Raw genomic sequence first — 23,855 nt, 5'->3', positions numbered from 1 at the left:
GTACTCTGTGTGTTCTCACCAATGACCTGCACCATTGTAGCAAGATTTCCCTACTTTTATACTCCATCCTCCTTGCAATAAATGCCAACATTCCATTTGCCTTCCTAATTAATTGCTGTAACTGCATGCTAACTTTTTGTGAATCATGTACAAGAACACCCAGGTCTATCTGCAGTGTCACTCCATTTAACTGGTATTCTGCTTTCCTATTCTTCCTGCCAAAGTGGACAACCTCACTTTTTCCCACATTATACTGTACTCCACCTGCCAATTTTTTGCCCACTCACTTAACCTATCTGTATCCCTTTGCAGACTCTTTGTATCCTCCTCAAAACTTGTTTTCCTACCTACCTTCGTATCATCAGTAAGTTTGACTGCAATATATTTGATCCCTTTATCCAAGTCATTAATATAGTTGAAGCCCCAGCAATGATCCCTGTGACACTCCGCTAGTTACAGTTTGCCATCCTGAAAATGACCCATTTATCCCAACTTTGTTTCATGTTAGTCAGCCAATCTTCTATCCATGCTAATGTAGCACACCCCCACCCACAACGCCATGAGCTCTTGTATGTGGCCTTTTATGTGGCACCTTATCGCATGCCTTTTGGAAATCCAAATTCACCACATCTACTTGTTTCCTCCTATTCACCCTGCTTATTACATCCTCAAAAAACTCTAATAAATTTGGCAAACAATATTTCCCTTTCACATAATCACATTGATTCTGCCTGATTTGTATTATGATTTCCGAAATGTCCTGCTGCTGCTTCTTTAATGATAGACTCTAGCATTTCCCAATGACAGACTTTAGGATAACTGGCCTACATTTTTCTACTTTCTGTCTGCCTCCTTTCTTGGAACAGAGGGTTTAGATTTGCAGCTTTCCAATCCACTGGAACCTTTCCAGAATTGATGGAATTTTGGAAGATTATAATCAATACATCCACTTGCCCTGCAGCCACTTCTTTTAAGACCCTAGGATGCAGGCCATCAGATCCAGGGAGCTTGTCAGCCTTAAGCCCCATTAGTATTCCCATTACTTTTACTCTAGTGGTAGTGATTATTTTATGTTCTTCCTTTCCTTTTGCCTCTTGATTTTCTACTGTTCTTGATGTTTTTTGTGTCTTCTACTGTGAAGATGGATACAAGATACTTGTTCAAAGCTTCTATCATTTCCTTGTTTCCTATTGTTGATTCCCCAGTCTTTGCTTCTAAGGGGCCAATGCTCACTTTAGCTACTTTTCTTTTTTATATAGTTGTGGAAGCTTTTACTGTATGTTTTTTATTTTTCTTTTTATTTTCTCTCATACTCCAATTTCTCCCTTTTTTTGTCATCCTTTACTGGTTTCTAAAACTTGCCTATTCTTCTGGCCGACCACTAGTTCTATCATCTTTTTCAAATTAATAACCATCCTTAACTTGCTTAGAAGGATGCACCACCCGTGGTTGAGTCTTTCCTCCTCAGTAGAAGATATTTTTGTTGAGGGCTGTTGAAATGCCTCCTTAAATGTCTGCTACTGCTTCTCTATCGCCTTACCTTTTAACTTATTTACCCAACCCACTTTAGTCAACCTTGTTCTTCATTGTAATTGATTACATTTCTTGTAATTGCCTTTATTTAATTTTAATAGACTAGTCATGGACCCACATATTTCTCACTCTGAAACTCATTGGCAAGAGTAAAGTCGTTGTCTCTGACTCTCACTACAACTCCAGATCTTTGTTATTAATTCCATTTACCCTTGCCTGTCCAATGTTTTGGGTTGAATCAAACTGTTTACAACCGGTACATCTTATTTAATGTTGCTAAGGTTCTGGCGCTTTATCTTGCTGATCGCAAAGACTCTGTAACAAGCCTCATTTCTGCCTGTGCCCTAGCCAATCTGCTGTTGAAAATCTTAGTCTGGCCGTTGTCAGCTCAAGACTTCTTATTTCAATGCTGGCCTTCCTTCTTCCTCACTCTAAATTTCAGCTCATCCAAAATTCTGCTGCCAATATCCTAACATGCATGGAGTCATATTCACCTATTCCTAATATCCTTGGTGATCTACGTTGGCTTCCAGATACCCAATACCGTAAACTTAAAATCCTCATTCACATCTTTAACTCCATTAGCCTTTACCATCCCTATATCAGTAATCTCCTCTAGAACCAAAACCACGACCAGAACTCTCTTCCTCCGATTCTGGTCGCTCATACATCCTCTCCACTGAAAGACAGTGAATGCTGAGTGAATTGAGATTGATAAATTTTTGGTCAGATAAGGTTAGCCAGGAATGTGTAGCAATGGCAGATAAATTGAGTTGAGGTACAGATCAGCTATAATCTAATAGAACAGGGAAACAGGCTCAAGGGGCTGAATAGCCTACTCTTCCCGTGCCTACCCCCTCTGTTCGCTGCACTGTTGGTGACCATGCCAGTACACTGTGGAATTCTATCCCTCAATCCATCTGCCCCTTCCCTCAAAATGCATTTTTTGACCAAACCACTAACCTAATATGGTGTCCATGTTTGTCCCTTTATACCTCTATGAAGCCCTTTGAGATGTTTTTGTGTGTTAAAAGTGCTTTATGAATGCAAGCTGCTGTTTTGATGTTGTGAGGGGTTCTAATAGAGGGACGGAACAGAAATATTTTGGTTTCAGTACCTTGTTACAGCTGGGTGAGAAGTGGTGCAATGGCTCCCCTCTCTATCCGCCTCGCAGTTGATCACAACAAATGTCTTTAAAGAATTTGCTTGTCAAGTTAGTAAGTATTTAACTGTTTAAGTGCTGTGATTGTGAAAGGCACACAGAGACAGGTTTTCTTGTAAGTTTTTAAAAGGAAAGGAAATAGTGTTTATTGTTCTTAACAGCTGATAGATTTTAAAAAACACTCCAACTCACACACTCACGTACATCCACATGACTCTCACACCCATTCAGAAGAAGTAACAAAGAGAGAGGGTAGGTTAAATTGTTTAAGTGTGTCCAAAAGAAAGTCAATCATGTATGGATCCTGTAGATTGACGTGTTGGATGGTTTCAGGCTATGTTCAATGATTTTCCGGATTCTGTGCAGAGACGATTTAAAGCGTTGAAGATGATCTCTGTCTCTTCTGCTGGAGTCAGCAGCTGTTTGGCTCAAAAACAGAAAATGCTGAAAAAACTCGGCAGGTCTAGCAACATCTGTGGAGAGAAAAAAAACAGTTAACGTTTTGAGTTTGTATGACTCTTCTTCAGAGCTCTGAGTTTTTCTAGCATTTTCTGTTTTTGTTTCCGATTTCCAGCATCTGCAGTATTTTGTTTTTATCTTAGCTGTTTGGTTCACGTTGAAGATGCTGCCTGCGGTGTTTAGCTGGTCAGATACAGGCAGGGCACATGCTTGCAGAATGGGTGGAGAGAGGGACCAAGCGTTCTCTTCTCGTTGTTACCCACTTGTGATTTGTCTGACTCTAACCTGGGGAAGCAATTTCTTTTCTAACACTAAAGGTTAGCTTGCTATCACATGACCTCCATTCACAAACTAGCCAGTTGCTAAATATGGTCATAGCAAGCTAGGGAAGCCTCATTCCAGGTCCTTTGTTTAAAGTGATTAGATTAAATGGTTTGTGGGTCCCCCTTTTCATCCAGGGTCCATTGTCTATCGTAATTGAGTTTAGCGACTTGGTCCACACCTACCTAAATAAACAGATTATGTCTGTGTATAGTTCAAGGGATGGGCTATTCACACTCATTTACGTTGATTGACCTGGTGGGCTACTTCCAGACAGTAGCACTCTTTTCTGATAACTTCACCGTGCAAATTACAAAGCTATGTAAATGTTTGTTCATTTTAAGAACAGTTGTTTAAGTCATTTAAAACTACTCTTGTCAATCTTTTTAAAACTTATCCTGTGGGTGCAGCCCACTCAATAAATAGTCATTTTTGATATAACACATGGTTTTATAACAATCTGAATATAAAAAGAAATCAATTTAAAAAGTTTAACAAAAAAACAGCTTCAGGACTTGTCTGTATTAGTTTAGATTGCTCTGAAGCAAGCATATATTTTCTTTTGTTTTACAGTATGTAGTTGTGAGCAGTAAGAAGATTCTATTTTATGACAGTGAGCAGGACAAAGAATTGTCTAATCCTTCTATGGTGTTGGATATAGAGTAAGTAGCTACATTTATTCATATAATAATAGTATTAAGGGAATGGATGATGCACTAAGTTATAAGGGTCCTGCAAGCGGTGTGTTTGGGTTATCCAAACTTACCTCTGATTTGGCACTAAGTTAGAGGTCTTGTGTTACAAGCATGGCAGTTGTGAGCTACAACTTGGGCATCTATCCAACAAACTGGAAAATTTATGCAGATATATCCTGTCCACAAAGCCAAATTAATTCAATCCAGCCAAGTACCGCTCCATCAGCCTACTCTCAGTCATCAGCAAAGTGATGGATGGTGTTGTCCACAATGTTATGAAGCAACATTTATTCAGCAATAACCTGCTCACTGATGTTCCGTTTGCGTTCTGCCAGGACCATTTGGCTCCAGACCTCATTGCAGCCAAATATGGATGAAAAGAACTAAATTCTAGAGATGAATTGAGAATGTTTGCTCTTGACATCAAGAAAGTATTTGACCCAGTGTGGCATCAAGGAGCCCTAGTAAAATTGAAGTCGGTGGAAATCGGGGACAAAACAATGTACTGGCTGGAGTCAAACCTAGCATAAAGGCAAATGGTTGTAGTTGTTAAAGGCCAACCATCCTGACCCAGGACATCCCTGCAGGAGTTCTTCCGGGTTGTGTCCTAGGCCCAACCATCTTCAGCTGCTCCATAATGCTCTTCCGTCCATCATAAGTTTATAAGTGACACTGTTTGCTGATGATTGCAGAGTGTTCATTTCTATTCACAACTCCTCAGATACAGAAGCAGCTTGCACCCGAATGCATAAAAGACCTGGACCACATTTAGGCTTGGGCTGATAATTGGCAGGTAACATAAGTGCTACGCAGTCACTAGGCAATGGCCATCTCCAACAAGACAGCCTAACCACCTTCCCTTAACATTCAATGGCGTTACCATTGCCAAATCCCCACCATCAATGCCATGGGGGCACAATTGACCTGAAACTTGGCCAATTATATAAATACTATTCCTGCAGGAGCAGATAAGAAGCTAGGTAGTCTGCAGTAAGTGATTCATCTGACTCCCCAAACTCTGCCCGCCATCTACATGGCACAAGCCAGGAGTATGATGGAATGTGTCTCACTTGTCTGGTTGTGTGTAGCTCCAGCAACACGCAAACTCAGCACTACCCATCCACCATATTAAACATTCACTCCTTCACCACTGGCACACTGTGACTGCAGTCCTTGTACCATCTACAAGATATATTGCAGCAAATTTCCGATGCTTCTTTAATAGCACCTTCCAAACACACTTAGAAGAACAAGGGCAGCAGGCACATGAGAACACCAACTGCAAATTCCCCTCCAAGCCACACACCATCCTGACTTGGAAATATATCACCAGCCCTTCATCATTGCTGGGTCGAAATCCTGGAACTGGTCCCTCTAACAGCACTGTGGGTGCTGCACCACATAGACTGCATTTCGAGAAGGTGACTCACTACAACCTTCTCAAGGGCGGTTAGGCATGGGTAATCCTTGCCAATGATGCCCTACCCCAAGAACAAATTAAAACCAAACAAATGCTAGTGTTAAGTGTATTCTTCTAAGGTTATGTACTCTCCACATCATTAGTGTTTCCATAGCCCAAAATCATTTACCTTTGTAACTGAATGAGTTTGCCAATTTAGCACCGTTATGGGAGCTTTTTTGTGTTTGGTCTGCTAACAATTAGTGTCAAAAATGTAAATTGTTTCCCATTCCTGTGCTTTGGCCTCCTTCACTTTTACAGGTATTTCCTTTTTAACCTCCTCTTAAGTACGGAGGCAATCGTGCTACCTTTTGTGACCTCTGAAAATTATCATTAGTTTCCCAATTCAATAACAAATTAAAATGATTTTGAACATTCAAAGCAGAATATACTTTGGATGCTATGACAAGGTGTCATGAAAGTGCTGCAAATGGATCCACATTGTGCTCCTGAGAACCCTGTATAATTCATCCATTGATTTTAGATAGGTACCCAAGTTATACTTAGATGTAATGTGGAGCAATCTATTGTATAAATAGAGCTACAATACAATTGTCAGTGTTGAGACTGTCAGTGTGATCTGACTTCATCAGTGTTTCATCTCTAAGTTTGGTATCCCATTCACTTTCGATCGCAGTTCACTCACATGTGGAAGATATTCTTGAATGCCTGCCAAAAACCTTCAACAGTTTGTAAAGTTTCTGATCTGCAGTTTCAATTAACCATTGTATAATACAAAGCAATGACAAGATTCCATGTCCTGTTATGTGAACAGGGTTGCAGATAACAAGCATTCAAAAAAATACGCGTATTAAAATAAAGTGCATTGCAATTTTGGTGATTATTATTTGAGACTGATATGCAGTTTTTTTAGTGCCTAGCTTTGTCTTGAGTGAGGATAAATGCTGCTATGATTAAACTTCACAGCTTTAGTATGAATAATAATGTAGTTACAAGTTGTCAATCTTAGGAGCACAAATAAGTATTTAAAATAGAGATTAAAAACAAAATTTACCTCCGTCTAGGAACTTCCACGTAGAGCGATCGATTATTTTTTCATGTTATAGTAAACATTTTAAATTCAGCACATCTACTTAACCCCTATCATTTCCCATGGTTAGATACAGTGATGGAAGTTTAATGAGTGTAATGCACCTTCTCCTCAAGATTTGTCGCCATGTAAAATCATGATAGGGTAAAAGGGGTTTTGGAGAGTGGGAAAAAAAGTGAAAGGTGTGCTGGTCTGGTACAACAGTGAGTGGCTTTCACTTCTTCTTGATTTTAATTTTAAAACATACCTACTTAAAAACAACTTTAGAAAGGCTAATGCAAGAATCACAACACCACATCCAAGACTTTATATTTTGTCAATTTAACATTGCTGCTTTTTCACAGCAAACTTTTCCACGTTCGGCCAGTTACACAGGGTGATGTATATAGAGCGGATGCCAAAGAGATTCCCAGAATATTTCAGGTAAGTGGGACTTTAAAACCTTTGTGGTTGAAACATATTGAAGAGCTGTTGTTATAACTAAAATGTTATATTATAAATGATTGATTTAAGTTTTAAAACTGACTGACATTAAAATGTCTTTGTTGTATGCTTTGTAGATCCTTTATGCTAATGAGGGAGAGAGTAGAAAGGAGCAAGAGTTTCCTGTGGAACCTCCTGCTTTGGGAGAGAAATCAAGCTACATTCCTCACAAAGGTCATGAATTTATACCAACGCTCTACCATTTCCCAACCAACTGTGAAGCCTGTACGAAGCCTCTGTGGCACATGTTTAAACCCCCAGCAGCTCTGGAGTGTCGCCGTTGCCATATCAAATGCCACAAAGATCACATAGATAAAAAAGAGGATCTCATAGCACCCTGTAAAGGCAGGTATCAGGACATGTGTCCATATTTTATATTTTACAGAATATAGTGCAAAGCAAAATGTACCATCGGTTTGCTTACAATTTGAAATTTAAAAATCCACCTGCAGTAAAGTTCACCAAAAATTGCAGATTGCAAATACTTTTAATTGGTTAAAGAATTGGTTTTCATAATCATGCAGTATTTTCCTACTGTGTGTGTTTGTTCATTGAAGTACAAGTACATCATTGTTTTATTGGGTAGAAGTATTTGGAGCCTCAGGTAGGGAGAAGGGAAAGGGCAGGTGTTGCATCTCCTGCACTTGCATGGGCAAGTGATTTGTGTGGAGAAGTTGTTGTTGGAGGTGATTGAGGAGTGAACCACAGAAGGAGTGGTCATTTTGGATTGTTGAAAGGAAAGGGGAAGATGTGTTTGGTGGTCATATTATGCTGAAGGTGGCGGAAATGGCAGAGGTTGATCTGTTAAATGTGGAGGTTAGTGGGATGGAAGGTAGGGACAGAGTGTGGGAAATGGAATGGACATGGTCAAGGTCCCTGTCAGCTATGGAGAAAGGGAATCCTCAGTTGAGGAAAATGGAAGATGTATTGGAAGCAGTACTATGGAAGATGATGTCATTAAAATAGACGTGATGAGATAGAGAAACTGGGAGAATAAATGAGTCCTTACAGGTACTGTGGTGAGAGGAAGTGGAATCAGGATAGCTTTTGGAGTCAGTGGGTCGAGTGCAGGAAACAGCACCGATACACGCGTCAGTGTAATGGACAAAGAGGTGAGGGAGGGAACCCTTAGTAAGACTGGAACAAAGAATGTTCCACATATCCCACAAAGTCAGGTATAGCTAAGATCTATAGCAACACATTTTATTCGAAGGAAGGGAGCGGAGTCAAACGAGAAGTTTTTGCATAATGTTAAAAGTGGATGCAGACTGGTTGGTCCTTTGTTTAAGAAAGAATTGGAGAGTCTTCGGGCTGTCCTACATGGGGCTTGGGGGTGGGGGTGCAGTACAGGAATTTTATGTAAAAAGGTGGTGGTTACGGCCAGGAAGTTGGAAACTACTAAATGGGCAGAGGCTGTTGAAAAGTTGCGAATGCAGATGGGAAAATACTGGACAAGGGGAGAAAAAGTGGAGTTGAGATAGAAAGAAACCAGTTTCATGAGGCAAGAGCAAGGAGCTGTAATGATATCTCTCACCACAGATGCTGCCTGACCTGAGTATTTCCAGCATCTTCTGTTTTTATTGCAGATTTCCATCACCCACAGCATTTTGCTTTTGTCTCTTTATTCTGTTGGTTTCTCAATCTCTCTGTCCCACTATCTCTGTCTCTCTCATATTCTGTCCCATGCACGCATTCTGTTTCCCTCCAGCGCGCTCTCTCACCCTGTATATCTTTGTTTCACTGTTGGTGAGCCTTTCTTTGTCACTCTTGTATATGCATTTCCTCTCTCAGCTGTGCAGTCGCTACCTCCATTTCTCTCTCCCTTGGTCTCTGTGTGTATGTGCTATCTTAGCCTCTGCGCCCTCTCATTCTCTTGTCGTCTCTTTTTCTATGTCTTCTATTCCCCACCTCCTGTGCAACAATCATCTGGTATTTGCCTCATTGTTGTTCATATACGAACCTTGTCAGTGAACATCAGTGACTTACTCGACTGTAGCTCATCACAGCCGTCTTCACCCTGGAGTTCAACATACACTACAAAGGTGACCATTCTGATGAAAGGTCACAGATCTGAAACGTTAACTTTGTTTCTGTTTCCACAGATGCAGCCAGACTTACTGAGTGTTTCTAGCGTTTGCTATTTTTATTTCAGATTTTCAACATCCTCCGCAGTACTTGTTTTTGTACCCTACCAAGGTCACTGAGTAATAATCTGGAACAAGAACTTGATTTATTTTTCTTCTCCTTAATCTGCATAGGCCTTATAGTGTGGCTTCTGAGTGAGAGGGGTTAACACAACATTTACATTTGATCAATGCTGAAGATCATTAAACGAGTTCTTTCTCCTTTGCAGTGAACTATGATGTTTCATCTGCAAAAGATCTGCTGTTATTAGCTAATTCAACAGAAGAACAACAGAAATGGGTGAGTCGACTGGTGAAAAAAATTCCAAAGAAACCTCCTGCACATGATCCCAACTTCCACAGATCTTCACCTAGATCCTCAATGCGGGTTCCACCTAACCAATCCATGAGACGGCCGAGCCGACAGCTTCCCCCAACCAAGCCCAGGTAAATTATTATTGATCTATTAATTTTAAACCTATAAATTGTACATCAGTGGGGATTATAGACTGAGATACATTATAAGCTAGTGTAGCCCTGTCTTTACAATGTTATTCATTATTCTGCTGTTAACAGCGTGTCCTTGTAACATTTGGAAGGCTAAACATCGTCTGCCATTTCCAAGTATGTGTTTTTCAGGTTTAAACTTGTGTGTCCTATACTTACCTAAATTAAAAACCTATTAGTCCAATTCTTGATTTTATAACCCTTCTAAATGTTGCTGTTTTGCCTCAATTGCCAGGGTGTGGTTATATTACTGGTCTAGCAACCCAAAGGCGTTGAGTTCAATTCCCAGCTTGACATGTTGGTAATTTGAATTCAATGAATCTGGCAATTAGTGAAATAGCAGCAAACAATTCATAACCAAACCCAGCTGCTTCATTAATGTCCTTCAGGGAAGTGAACCTGACATCCCTATCTACTACATGGGACCGCAGCCCACATTTTGGCTAACAGATGAGCAATAAATGTTGCCTTGCCTGTGCTGCCCACTATATATATATATATATATAAAAACTACTTAAGAACAACTCTTTCTTGGATATATCTCCTCACTAACTACCCCCGCTTTCCTTTTAAATTGTATGCTAATTAGCAAATGGCATTCTTCATTCTGGCATAAGTAAGGTCTGTGTTTCTTAATAGTCTTTAAACATTCATCCAATTTTGTTGTTATTCTGCAGCTACATTATATCCACTATTGAAACCCAGTTCTTCCCTCGTCAGCAACCTGATTACTTACTCTGCTCCTATATTTTCTCCCACTAAGCTCTTAGAGACCAATCATTTCAAGTATGTCCTCTCTTCTCCATATTGTGTTCTTTGGTTTAACTATTTTGTGCCCTTACATTTCCACAGACAATTCCCATGTAAAGTTGCTTTGACTAGCCCTGCCTAGACTTAGAAATCTAGTATACTCCTATGCTATTCATTGTAATGCCTATCCATTCCATTTACAGTCATAGGAACATAGAACTTGGGAACAGGAGTAGGTTATTCAGCCCTTCAAGCCTGCTCCACCATTTGGTAAGATCATGGCTGATCTTGTTATGGTCTCAACTCCACCTTCCTGTTTGCCCTTTGTAACCCTTGACTCCCTTGTCTATCAAAAATCTATCTAACTCGACCTTGAATAAATCCATTGACCCAGCGTCCACTGCTTTCTGGAGAAGAGAGTTCCACATACTAACATTCTGAGGGAACAAATTTCTCCTAATCTCCATCTTAAAAGGGAGACCTCTTATCCTTAAACTGTCCACTAATTCTAGTTAACTCCACAAGAGGAAACATCCTCCCGGTATCCACCCTGTCGAATGCCCTCAGGATCTTGTATGTCTCATATGTTAATTATTGCTATATTGAAAACACTTTTTTTTTAGAAAACTATACCCTTTGCTACCAATCATTAGTCCTACTGTTGACCATTTAAAAACCATTTGTTATGCCCCATATGCTGTGTAGTGCAACAATATCATGGTCAAATGAAAGTCATGATGCACAATTTACATTGTACCAGTACAGAAGGCCAATTCAACTCCACTCTCCCAACATTTGAATGAAAATGGTGGAGCTTTACTGGCAAAGTTAATTTTTAAATATAAGAATTTGCTTTGACCTATGATGTAAGAGACCAAATTTGAACCTCAGTCTTAACTAACATTTGCATTCTTCGTAAAAGGGAGCGAAAGCAGGCTTTTAGAGTTGGCAGAATTCAAACACTTCATGCATCATTCAGTTGTTCCTTCTCTGGGAGGCAGCATTCACAATACCTTGGAGAAACCTACAACTTCAGATAAACTATCTAAGGAGGACAAATAGCTATGTCTAACTTGAAGTGGTGGCATGCTAATGTGCTACACTGTGCAGTGATTTCTCCAGGTTAGAACCAGGTTTGATCTCACATGAACAAAATTTCAACTGTTCTACATAGGAAGTCTTAGATGGGAAATTAAGCATTTCCTTGAAAAAAGGTTGGTGAAATTCACCATGCCATACTAACCTTGATTTCCCAAGTGAACAGGAAAATTCCCATTCCCTGGATCAGAGAATAACTCAGGCGTATGAGGGAACTTAAAAAGGGTGAGAAATAACTTTCAGAATGGGGTAAATGGTGCTTTGTTTCTTGGGTGAGAGACAGCCAGGAAATATAACTGGAATTGTATCTTTTTCAAGGAACTTAATTAAAAATGTGTGTTTGCACCCTTAATTTTATTTGATTTCCTCCTTTGGAGTAACTTTTTTCTACCCAGATGGCTGTTATTTCTAAACTATTACTTTTTTTAAACATCAAAGTATCAGCTTATCCTTACACTCCCATCTATTACTAGCTAAGAACTGACAAAGTATAATGGTGGGAACAAGGCATTATTGAGGCTTAAAAGTTGCAACTACTATATCACGTGTGTTTCTGGATTTTCATTCTTTTCATTCAAGTGTTTTTATAAAGAATTGGGTGTTTCTTTGACGCTCCTTGAACCTTTAGAATAACAAAACCAGAATGCCATTTTGGAAATATTCTATACAATTCTGCATTAATTTAGTGTATAGTGAACCATTTTACTAATATCCCACATTTTGAGGTGTGATTGCATGCATTTGTCATTTTTATCTTATCCCTTTTCTCCCTTGCCAGGGTCTGATTTCCAGGTATCTCCCTGGACCCTACTGAAGTAGCCATTACTGTAGTAATGTATGAACCTTGACAGTGATTAACACCAGGGAGCATCACAGCCCAGTTTAACCCTGTTCTCATGTACCACCCTATTTCCATTGCATAGGGATGTGGAGAGCAGAAGTGTTGACTGATTTTTCACTCCTTTCCAGGCCAGGTGACCACTTGTACTGCATGTAATGTTAGCAATGAGATCAGCTAACCCAACACAAACCAGAGACTGATCTCGTACTTTCCTTTTGTCTAATGCTCTGCTATTCATTTGATAAACTCACTAAGCTAGAAGGGAACTATCCAGGTGTCATACTATGTTCTTACTACTTCTCTAACATGTAAACATTTGCTTTATTTCCATCTTTATTGCTATTCTTGTAGCTCTGATTCTGGCCCCATTCTTCGAATCATCCTACATTGACACATTTTAATAGCACCTGTAAGTTTAGAGGGTCACTTTCATTTTGCTCAGCATGTATCAAGACTAATTTTAAGAGTTTTGTCCTAACCACTTTGTCCTGCATGATAATTTTCATTTGCATCTGCATCTTCTATGTAGTCTGCATGGAAACTGAAATTACACTTTAGAGTTCCCAATTCATGCATTGAAATGCAATATCAGCCCTGCTTAGGTCTTAAAAGTCACCAGGTCATATATCTATTAAAATTATCTAGACTCAGTCAGTTCTTGCATTTACATAAGTAGAAATAAAACTGCAAATAATTTTAACTGTGTAATTTCTTCTGCTTTTGATGAAGGAATACCAGAGGTATACTTTATTACTGTTTCTCGAAGGCAGCGACCCAGTTCTGTGGTCACAGGCAGTTTTCCAATGCCTTGTCCAATTGTCATTTTCCATGTGTGTCTAGACAGGGGAGTCGTACCTTTGGGGAAGAATGTTGTTCATTGTAAAGAAATGTAAACTATGATCACTGACTCGATGCACATTCGCTAAATCAATTTGCATTCCCTGAATTGTTACAGATTGCTTGATATGGCCTTTAAAGACTGGGACTGGCCGTTTGATGATGATGATGATGATGATGTTTTTGATTTTTGAAGAAGTTGTTTTACCTGAATGGGGTAACCTATCAAAATGCTGGTTTTGAAGTCTGCAGTGATGTTTAAATGAAGCATGGTTTGGCTTGCGTGCTACCATAATTTTCATGGAAAGCAGAAATTGCAAGAATCTTGTTTTGTAGCAGTGTGATTGCTGAAGTAGATATAGTTTTTAGAATATAGCATTTTAACAGTGCACAATAGTGGACAGTTCCATTGCTTTTTGGCTGCTGTAGGCTGTGCAGTCTGATATTTCAGTGCCTGGTTTTCAATAGTAAATCAGTGATATGAATATTTTATCTCCATATTTTCCAAAAATAATTCAGCAGGAAATAGTGTGATATATTTTTCCTATTAGACATTTAAAAATTAAGTTTTGTTTTTCAACACAGATCCTACCACTTGATTAGTGATTCCTTATAACAAAAAAAGGCATTGTCTTTTATTTGCAATGAACAATCTACCATGAAATATCACCATGAATCAAATATATGCATTTTATTTTTATTAATGAAAGACCAGGTTAAATAAGAGTTGTTATTTCAGAGGATAGAATCAATCTATGAACTTGCTTTGGATTTGTGATGATGTTTGTGATCTTGTATACAAATGTACAATCATTCTATTTTCTGAATGTATGAAAACTGCCAAGCTATTTGGAATCAGTCCTTACTCAGGAACAACTTCCAGGCAGATAGAGAATTTGTTGTAACTATGTCCATTCGTCCCGTCATAGATTCTGAAATTACAAATCAAGATGTTCAGCTCATTAGGTTATTAAGTGTACTTTAAAGTTCTATAACTGTTAGACTCATTCATTTGTAATTTTCAAAACATCGAATTTAACAGAAAAAGCTGAGGATCTTCAATCATCTCACTGAAGATGACGTAGTGGAGATTTCCCAGGGAGCAGGCTGGAAAATCTCTCTTTATGTGATAATGGGTATACTTAAATACTTGGCACAACAACAGTAATTGTTTCAACTTATCAGTGAATCTTTGGTATAATTACTTCAATCTAATTGACACTAATAGCAATTATCTTCAGCCCAAGCCTTCTACGTCTGATACAGCATAAAATATTTTTTTTGTATACATGTAAAAAGATTTTATGTATGCTTAACAATTAATTGGCTTTTTAATTAAATGTTCTAGATAATTTAGTTGAATTTGTCAGTCCAGCTGTGCACTTGATGATTAACTGCCCGCAGTTATGGTTATGTATTTTCCACTGGTAGATACAACACACATATTAATATGTGTTTTATTACAAGCATGCAAATTATTGTATCTGGTTATGTTTTTTTCACTGTGCATGTGTTTCCATCAGTTCTATTGATTGACTCAGAGCTTTCAAGACAATAAAAGGAGAGTTTCTTTTAAGTTTTATAAAAGCATCATGCTACTACAGATGTTAACAAGTGAGGAGGACACTCAGTGGGATGCACAACTGTGCCGCGCTGTGTTAACTCAACGTTATTACAATTACGCAGCTCTTGCACAACAGCACAAGATTTAGGAGTAGGATATTCAGCCCCTTGAGCCTGCTCATGATTGTGGCCTCTATTCCACTTTCCTACCTACTCCCTATATCCTTTGACTCCCTTGTTAGTCAAGAATCTATCTAACTCTGCCTTAAAAATATTCAATGATCCTGCCTTCACTGCTGTACAGGGAAGAAAATTCCACATATGACCTTCTAGGAGAAAAAATAATTCTCATCTCCATTTTAAATGGGAGACCCCATATTTTTAAACTGTGTCCCACTGGTGTTACTCTCTTCCACAAGTGGAAACATCCTTTCAGAATCCAACCTGTCAAGCCCCCTCTGGATCTTTAGATGTTTCAATAAGATCTCCTCTCATTCTTCTAAATTCCAATGGATACAGGTCCAATCTGTCCAACCTCTCCTCATAAGACCCCTCTTTCATCCCAGGAATCAGTTGAGTGAACCTTCTCTGAACTGCTAGTACAGTTATGTTCTATCTTAAATAAGAAGACCAGCATTGTACACAATACTCTCGATGTGGTCTCACCAATGCTCTATACGACTGTAGCAAAACCTCCTGCTTTTAAATTCCATTCCCCTTGCAATAAATGATGACATTCCATTTGCTGCCTTCATCATTGCTGTACCTGTGTGCTAACTTTGTGATTCATGCACCAGGACACCCAGATCCCACTGCACCACAGAGTTATGCAGTTTCTCTCCATTTAAATAATATGCTGCTTTTGTATTCTTCCTGCCAAGGCGGACAAGTTCACATTTTCCCACATTATACTCCATCTGCCATTTTTCCCCCACTCACTTAACCTATCTATATCCTTTGTAGCCTCCCTTTGTCCTCGTCACAACTTAGTGACCTACCTATTTTTGTCATCAGCAAATTTAGCAACCATAAATTATGTCCCTTCATCCAAGTCATTCATATAGATTGTAAATAGTTGAAGCCCAGCACTGATCATTGTGGCATTCCAACTCAAAAATGACAATTTATGCATACTTTCGGTTTCCTGTTTGCTAACCATTCCTCTATCTATGTTACTCCCTGTACCATGAGCTCTTATTTTGTGTAGCAGACTTTGATGTGGCACCTTGTCAAATGCCTTCTGAAAATCCAATTACACTACATCTACAGGTTCCCCTTTATCCATATTGCTTGTTACTACTTCAAAGAAAGCTAATGAATTAGTCAAATGCTATTTCCCTTTCAAAAATCCATGTTGACTCTACCCGATTGCGTTGAGATTTTCTAAGTGCCCTACTGTAACCTCCTTTATAATAGATTATAGCATTTTCCCAATGACAGATGTTATGTCTATGACGGATCTTCCTTGAGGCCTGGTTGATGTTGTATAACTATAAAGCCGAAAAAAAAAGTATTTTATTAAGAGCTTCCATCTCATTAAAGATGCTTCAGGCCAATTCACATCCAACAACCTGCTCACATTTTGACAGCTGTGACAAAATCCACCACAGCAGCTGAGACAATCCACAACATTCTAAAATAACCCACAATATTCTAAAAGAAAAGTCAATTAGCCCTTTCTTCCAATCTCAACAGATCCTTGAAAAAGAAATTTTTAGGGTCCGGATCCACCACTTCACCTAAAGCTAGTCAGTTCTTCTTGGGCCACGCTCTATCTGTGTACCAAGTTTTGTTGAAATCCATCCATTAGTTTTTGAGATATATTGTTTACAAACATACAAACAAGGATGAAAACATTTCCTCTGCCCACCTTCAGTGGCAGAGGTAATAAAGCTGCAGCTGTAATTATGAATTTAGCAGATATTTGATACAGGAAAAAAGTATTAACTCCTGTACTTTGGCATCCCCATCAAAATACAAAAGCATTTGCTGAATCAGATTACATTATTGTATTAATATCCTATATAAATAGATTATACTCATCATATGGCTGAAGCAACTGAACTTCAGCTGATAATTTTGTTATTTTAGGGTGTAGTTATACTAACACTTAGCATCGATGCAAAACCCAAGTGCCGTTCCCTGGAGATTATCTTGCACTTAATTTGAGTTTGCAGCTAGTTTGTGTAATGGTATGCCACAAGTTTTGAAATGCAAAATAGGTGAGCTCTTATAACCTCAATCTTTGCAGACTTTATAAACTAGTTTATTAATTTCCCTATTCTTTTCCCCTTTAAATTTCCCACATTACATTACTGACACCCCTGATGATGTCCTATATAGTCAGATCCTCAGAGTTGTGCAAAAGCAGCTAGTGTCTTAATCATTTCATTTTTTTTTAACTCCCTCCTTCCTTCTAAGGAAACTTCTGGGACCAGATCTTCCAGCCTCCTGATCATTGGAGACAGGATGTCACACCCCCTGCCCCCAAGATGCACTTCAGGACCCTACCGAAATCCTGACACATTGACTCCATGAGAATTGCCCAGGTTGTTTGAACTACTGATGGGCAGTTCCCCTATTCCTCTGGGACCCTCTGAAAAAGTCTCCGACTCTGAGTTAGAGTTGGAACTTCGGACAGTTCCAATGTACTTACCTGGATAGTTACCCAGGAAATGTTAAACAGAAAAATCCTAGTCTAACTCCTGGATAACTATACAACTGACCCCCTACGAATCTCCCCCACCCCCGACCGACCACCAAAGCCACCCACGACCGCCCGACAAGCCCCGACCACCCAACTCCCCCGCTCCCTCCCGAACATGCAACAAGCCCCTGACACCCTGACCTAAGCTGACTAGCCCATAATATGACAACCCCTGGCTCACCCACCCTATCCAGCTGCCACCCTACCCACTCTCTCAATCATCGACTAACACACTGAAAAGTTATTTATATGTCCCAAAGCTTTTCAGTGTGTTAATGAACACTTAGCAGAATGCAGCAGTTAGTGCCATTAAAAAGAGGACGTGTTTGTTTGTCATCCTGTCTGTGTCTCTCTCTCTCTCTTTCCCCCCACTCCCCCCAGATGATCCAGCGCTGTGAGTGAGCAGCTCCATGGAAGACTGCCCAGCATTTCTGAAGGAGCTGGGATCAAAAATCCCAGCTAGAAATATGGAGCAGAGTTGTGGCACAGAAAAATAGGAACAACTATCTCACAGTGATTGCCGCTCCGTGGAACATACGGGCCCTGACTTCTGTTCAGTGTCTGCCTGAAGTAGTAGATTTGATGGGCAAGAACTAACTGTGTGGGAGATTGCCACCTTCTGGTACAGGGTATTCATAATTTCACAGCTAAACTGGCTCTTAAATGGCACTCCTAAACATTTGACTTTACTAAATTAACTTGCTTTATGCTTTCTTACTTGAAAGCCTGCACTTGTGACCTTAGCAAGTGCCAGTGGGAAGGAGCCTTAGTTGCCTTCATCTGTTCCTGATTTTTGTCAGCATAGCTGATAGCGAGTTAAGTAAAACACTTGCTTATCTAGCAAAATCTACCTGAATTGCCTAAAAAGGAGCACACAAAGATACCAAAAAATCATGATACTTGGAGAATCACGTAGCTTTTCTTTGTATTATTATGGATTACTGTTTGTGCTTGTTTATGAATTATGTGTTTCTGTATTTCTCTATATGGAAAGTCCAAATTACTAATTTGTGCAAAATTGCATTTTGTTGCATGTTGGATAGTAATTTCTTTGTTCTGATGACTTTGAGAAGATTGTGCAGAACTTGCCAAAGTTGAATAAAATTTTGATGGATTCCTTACAAAAGTATAGCATTCAAAATTCTCGAACGTCAGACTTGTTATGTTCATGTGGAGCATAAGCACCAGCATGGGCCTGTTGGGCCAAATAGCCTTTTTCTGTACAGTAAATGTCATGGAAGATGTAAGTAAAAGTTCCCCAGTAATGTAATTGATTACAACTTAGCCATGCTTCATGCATTCTACATTTAATTTTCTGTTTGTTTCTTCCAAAATTAGACATGGCAACATTTTGACAGTAATAACAAGTATGAATTCAGCATTTTCAACAAGACTTTCATAACTGATGTTATGATGGAATAAAAGTATGCTACCAGCATGATGTATTTTAAACAGCATTTCTTAATTAGATGGATCTGCTATTTTTATCCTCCTCTGTTAGAAATTTCAAGATACTAACTGAAATAGCATTTAGCAATAGAAGGATGCTGCCGTTGCTAGACGCGTTTTGTAAGGAATCCATCAAAATTTTATTCAACTTTGGCAACTTCTGCACAATCTTCTCAAAGCCATCAGAACAGAGAAATTACTATCCAACTCTCAGCAAAATACAATTTTGCACAAATTAGTAATTTGGACTGTCCACATAGAGAAATACAGAAACACATATATTCTAGTCTGGGTTAAAAATATGTTTTAATACCGTTTATCTTTTGTTTCTTTTTCAGCTAACTGTCTGCTGGGGAATGCAGTCATACTGTTCAAGATGATGGGTTTCCCTCCTAATCAACAGAAAAGATTGTGTAATATGCTATTTGACATTCAAACAAGAGTGCACAAAATGCTGCAATTTATTTTATATGAAAAAGAGCTAAACATGACTGTCTACGGATCAAAAGTTTCACAATAGTTTACAGCACTTTGCAGCAATGTAAAATTATAAACCTGGGAGCAGTATTGGTCTGCTGCAATCCCAGACAGCAATAGAAGTTGATGTAAAGGTGCCCCCAGGTTGCTTGTTATGTATAATCTCCAAAAAGCTCTCTTGGATGTGATACTACTTGGCAACCAAGTGAAATAAACACTAGATTGGTTGGGACTCAGAATGAGGGAAATGTGCCACTGCCCAATAGACCGGGATATTGTAAAGAAGAAAGATGAATGGGTGAGGTGGTTGCATCTGTTCAACTAGGATAAGAAAGCAAGTGTACCAGGTGGTCACGTGAAAGTATATTGTTTTGGAACAGCCCAAGGGAGCTTTGAATTCAGAGAGTCAGTCATACCTTTTCAGTTTTATGCAGAATAAATATTAGTGAAAGGAAACCTTCAGTTGTCTTTCAGTTGGCAAAAGTACATCATATGGTATGTATAAAGAACAAGCTTTTGTTATCACAGTTGCATCTATGCACTTGTATAAAGCCATAGAGTTTAACAGATTTGCTTATAAGCATATTATAGGAAGCTGTGTCTGAAAGGAATGTGGGAAACTGCATTTCCTTCAGATTGAGGAAATTTTGAGACTGTTATCAGTCAGAACTACACACTTTATAATGGGCAACCCGTGATTTTCATTCATATCTAAATAACGCCTTAACTTAACATTTTCTAAATGTTTGCCCATCCTGTTAAATTGAAGTTTACTGATGACTGTTATAATGGAAATTAAATGAAAGTTTATTGTTAAGATAAATAGTGCACTATTTTTACATGTAACCATTTGCATTGGCCAATTTTGAATGTGTTTCTATAAAATTATTGAAGAAAATATTTCAAGTATGGAATCTTAAAAAGAACTAGCTCTAATGTACAACTGTTACTACCCACTGTAAACTAATTATACAAGGAATGACATGGTATTGGCCCTTTCAGTTATATTACTGTAATTGCAAATTTATGGAATTTGTAATCCATTAGACTCACTAAGTGCTATGAAACCTTATTTGCCTTGGTTTGTGTACCAGTCTAGATGTTTTATTTTCATTATTATTTCTAAAAAAAAAAGAGCATCCGTGTCTGTTATTTTTACTACAATCTCACATCACATATATGAAGATTTTCACAAACTCAAATGATTTAACTGAAGTCATACTGTAGGTGTATTTTAAAAGTTTGTATAGAGTTCTCTAATACTGTAGCTGTAGTGTAGACTCTAGTACGGTTGCAGTAGTTTGTTATGAGGACTCTGTGTACCTGGGAAGCTGAGGCCTTGCAAATGGGGCACTCATACATATATATTATTTTACATGCCATCTTACAAAAATACATAATTTATATTGGCTTGGCCATTTTGTATTATAAAGGCTATCATCCTGAAATGCATGTTTTATACAACTACAGTATGCTAAAGATAATGTAAACATATTTGACAATAAAACCATTATGTAGCCTTCCATTTTTTTTTGTTTTGCATAGTTGTCAATTTGGTATCAGCCCACTCTCTTTATCTCTCTTATATACATGCACATTGACATGATGTGTTAAGTCTTTAAAGCTGCTATTGGGAAGATTTTTGTTCACATGAATGAAATCTAATCTTGTTTTAACTCTTCACAAATTTTTAATAAGCCTATTACTTGAAAAGTATTGCTTCATCCTACCTTGCAGAATTGTTACAGCACATTCACCTGTCATGTCTGTACCAGCTCTCCATAGGAGCAATTTACCAAATGCCACTCCTCCACCTTCTTCCCATAGCCCTGCACATTCTTCCTCTGCAAATAATAATCCAATTCCCTCTTGAATGCCTCAATTGAATCTGCCTGCACCACACACTCAGGCATACATTCCAGATTCTAACCACACGCTGCGTGAAGAAGTTTTTGCTTATGTCACCATAGCTTCTCTTGCCAATTACCTTAAATCTGTGCCCTCTTGTTCTTGATATTTCTGCCAATGGGAACTTTTTTTCACAATGTCTATTTTGTCCAGACCCTTCATGATTTTGAATACCTTCATCAAATCTCCTCAACCTTCTCCTCCAAGGAAAACAGTCCCAACTTCTCCAATCAATTTGCATAACTGAAATTCCTCATCCATGGGACCATTATCGTGAACCTTTTCTGCACTCTGTCTAATGCTGTTACGTCTTACCTAAAGTGTGGTGCTCAACTGGATGCAGTACTCCAATTGGAGGTTGAACCAGTGATCTACTTAAGTTTAACATAATTTCCTTGCTTTTGTACAGCATTGCCCTATTAATAAAGCCTAGGATGCTGTGTGCTTTATTAACCGTTTTTTTCAGCCTGTCCTGCTGCCTTCAATAATTTATGCACATATACCCCCAGGTCTCTCTCCTGCATGCCCTTTCGAATTGTAGCCTTTAATTTATATTGTCTCCACGTTCTTTCCTGCCAAAATGAATCACTTAAAATGACTGCATTAAATTTCATCTGCCACTTGCCTGCCTATGCCACCAACCTGTCTGTCTTTTTGAAGTTCTACACTATCCTCAGTTCACAATGGCTTCCAAGTTTCATATAACCTGCAAATTTTGAAATTGTGCCCTGTACACCAAGGTCTAGTTCATTAATACACATCAGGATGAGTAATGGGTCCTAATACTGACCCCTGGGGAACCCCACTACAAATTTCCTCCAGTCTGATAAAACATCCATTAACCACCTCACTCTGTTCCCTGTCACACAACCAATTTTCTATGCACGTTGCTACTGTTCCCTTTATTCCATTAGCCATAACTTTGTTCACAAACCGGTCGTGCAAAACTTTATCAAATGCCTTCTGAAAGTCCATGAACACCACATCAACAGCATTACCCTCATCAACCTTCTCTGTTACCTCATCAAAAAACTCAAGCAAGTTAATGAAACATGATTTGCCCTTAACAAATCTGTGGTGGTTTTCCTTAATTAACTCAATTTCTCAAGTGACTATTAATTTTGACCCAAATTATTGTTTCTATAAGTTTCCCCACCAACGAGGTTAAACTGACTGGCCTGTAGTTGCTGGGCTTACCTTTACACCCTTTGCCCATTACACCCCACAGTTGTCTTATTCTTTCATATAATTTTTCAATGTCGTCTGTCTTCATTACCCTCCCAGTTTTTTATATTTGTGCATTTGTGTTTGTCCTGCAATTGGGAACATTGCAGCAGCATAACATGTTTTAGCTTAGTACAAATTGAGTCAATTCCTGCTGAAGCAGCTGAATGACTGAGGTTCTGTCTTTGATTTGTTAAATTTAATTAATTCATCAAGATTCCAAATGTGAGTAAGGAGGAAGAAATCGATCCTGAATTGAACCAGCAGATAGGTAAGTTTTGCAACATAGCCATGGAGCTTAAAGCTCTCCTTGATAGAGTAGCTATGCTACAGTTAGTTTTTCTCCTGTTAATTTCTTCTCCCACTAATCTAATTAGATTTACTCCCTGCTTGGGTATAATTCAACAGGAGAGCTCTGGTCCTTTACCCAGGTGGCTAGTACTCAGATAAGAGCACTAACAAGACATGGCTGAGTCAGTCTAGTCCACACTGAAAATCCATTTACATGAGCAGATACACGCAGCAGGAACCTTTGGATGGAGCTTGCCTGATCTTTCCCCGTCTAACCCAGGGGCATAATACCAGGGTTGGTTTCACTAGCACCACCTTGGCTGAGAAGAGCTAACAAATCACAACTGGGACCGAAAATCTTTGATTTGTATGGTTCAGCTATTTACTGGACTAACTCAGCCATTAGTGCAGCAGCATGCTATCATTCTAAGGAGCTTGTGATGTGAATATTTTTGATATGTACGATGTATGATAATTTTTCATAGATGCCAGTTGAACCCAGACAAAATTTAAGGAAAAAGTGCAATTGAGTAGGCCACAGCAATTAATATTTCTAACTTTTCCTAATGTTAAATTGAATCTCGGGATTTAAACTTACTCTCGTATTCCTCACAACTTAGTAAAATTTCTCTCTCTCTCTGGGACCTCTCCCTGTTCCGGGGCTCCTTTTGCTATGGCGCCCCACTCCTGGGTCTCACAGTAAGTTACTTTGCACCATTGTTTTTCCATGCAGAAACACTGAGCACTTGTCCCCACCTGAAGATCCCACAACATTGAATTGCGCAGGCTCCCACCTGGAATATGTCGGGGTTTGTAATTCCCGATCTCTGCTTGGTAATCACCTAAGTTCCTATTTCTTGACACTACTCTTTTTAATCTACTTGTAGAAGATCTTACTGTCTGTGCTTCTATTTCTT

The 23,855-nt window shown here is 38.8% G+C and overlaps 2 protein-coding genes across 3 annotated transcripts in view; one reads left to right on the top strand and one right to left on the bottom strand.

The window, feature by feature from the left end:
- Nucleotides 1-21,038, top strand: part of rock2a (rho-associated, coiled-coil containing protein kinase 2a) — a 239,694-nt gene extending 218,656 nt beyond the window's left edge. The window contains exons 28-33 of one of the 2 annotated variants that reach the window (XM_041187906.1): nucleotides 4,049-4,137; nucleotides 7,025-7,103; nucleotides 7,241-7,508; nucleotides 9,517-9,733; nucleotides 13,438-13,536; nucleotides 19,377-21,038. In XM_041187906.1, coding sequence (XP_041043840.1) covers nucleotides 4,049-4,137; nucleotides 7,025-7,103; nucleotides 7,241-7,508; nucleotides 9,517-9,733; nucleotides 13,438-13,513 — 729 coding nt within the window. In that variant the 3' untranslated portion in view covers nucleotides 13,514-13,536; nucleotides 19,377-21,038. The remainder of the gene's footprint in view (nucleotides 1-4,048; nucleotides 4,138-7,024; nucleotides 7,104-7,240; nucleotides 7,509-9,516; nucleotides 9,734-13,437; nucleotides 13,537-19,376) is intronic. The other variant, XM_041187907.1, reaches the window with a different exon arrangement.
- slc66a3 (solute carrier family 66 member 3) overlaps nucleotides 13,996-23,855 on the bottom strand; it is a 51,684-nt gene continuing 41,824 nt past the window's right edge. Inside the window, exon 8 of the mRNA XM_041187908.1 lies at nucleotides 13,996-14,251. The gene's annotated coding sequence lies outside the window, so the exon portion shown is untranslated. The remainder of the gene's footprint in view (nucleotides 14,252-23,855) is intronic.

This window comes from Carcharodon carcharias, chromosome 5 (assembly GCF_017639515.1).
Source record: "Carcharodon carcharias isolate sCarCar2 chromosome 5, sCarCar2.pri, whole genome shotgun sequence".
NCBI lineage: Eukaryota > Metazoa > Chordata > Chondrichthyes > Lamniformes > Lamnidae > Carcharodon > Carcharodon carcharias.
Note: the sequence above shows the minus strand (reverse complement) of the source record. Positions and strands in the feature narration are given on the sequence as shown.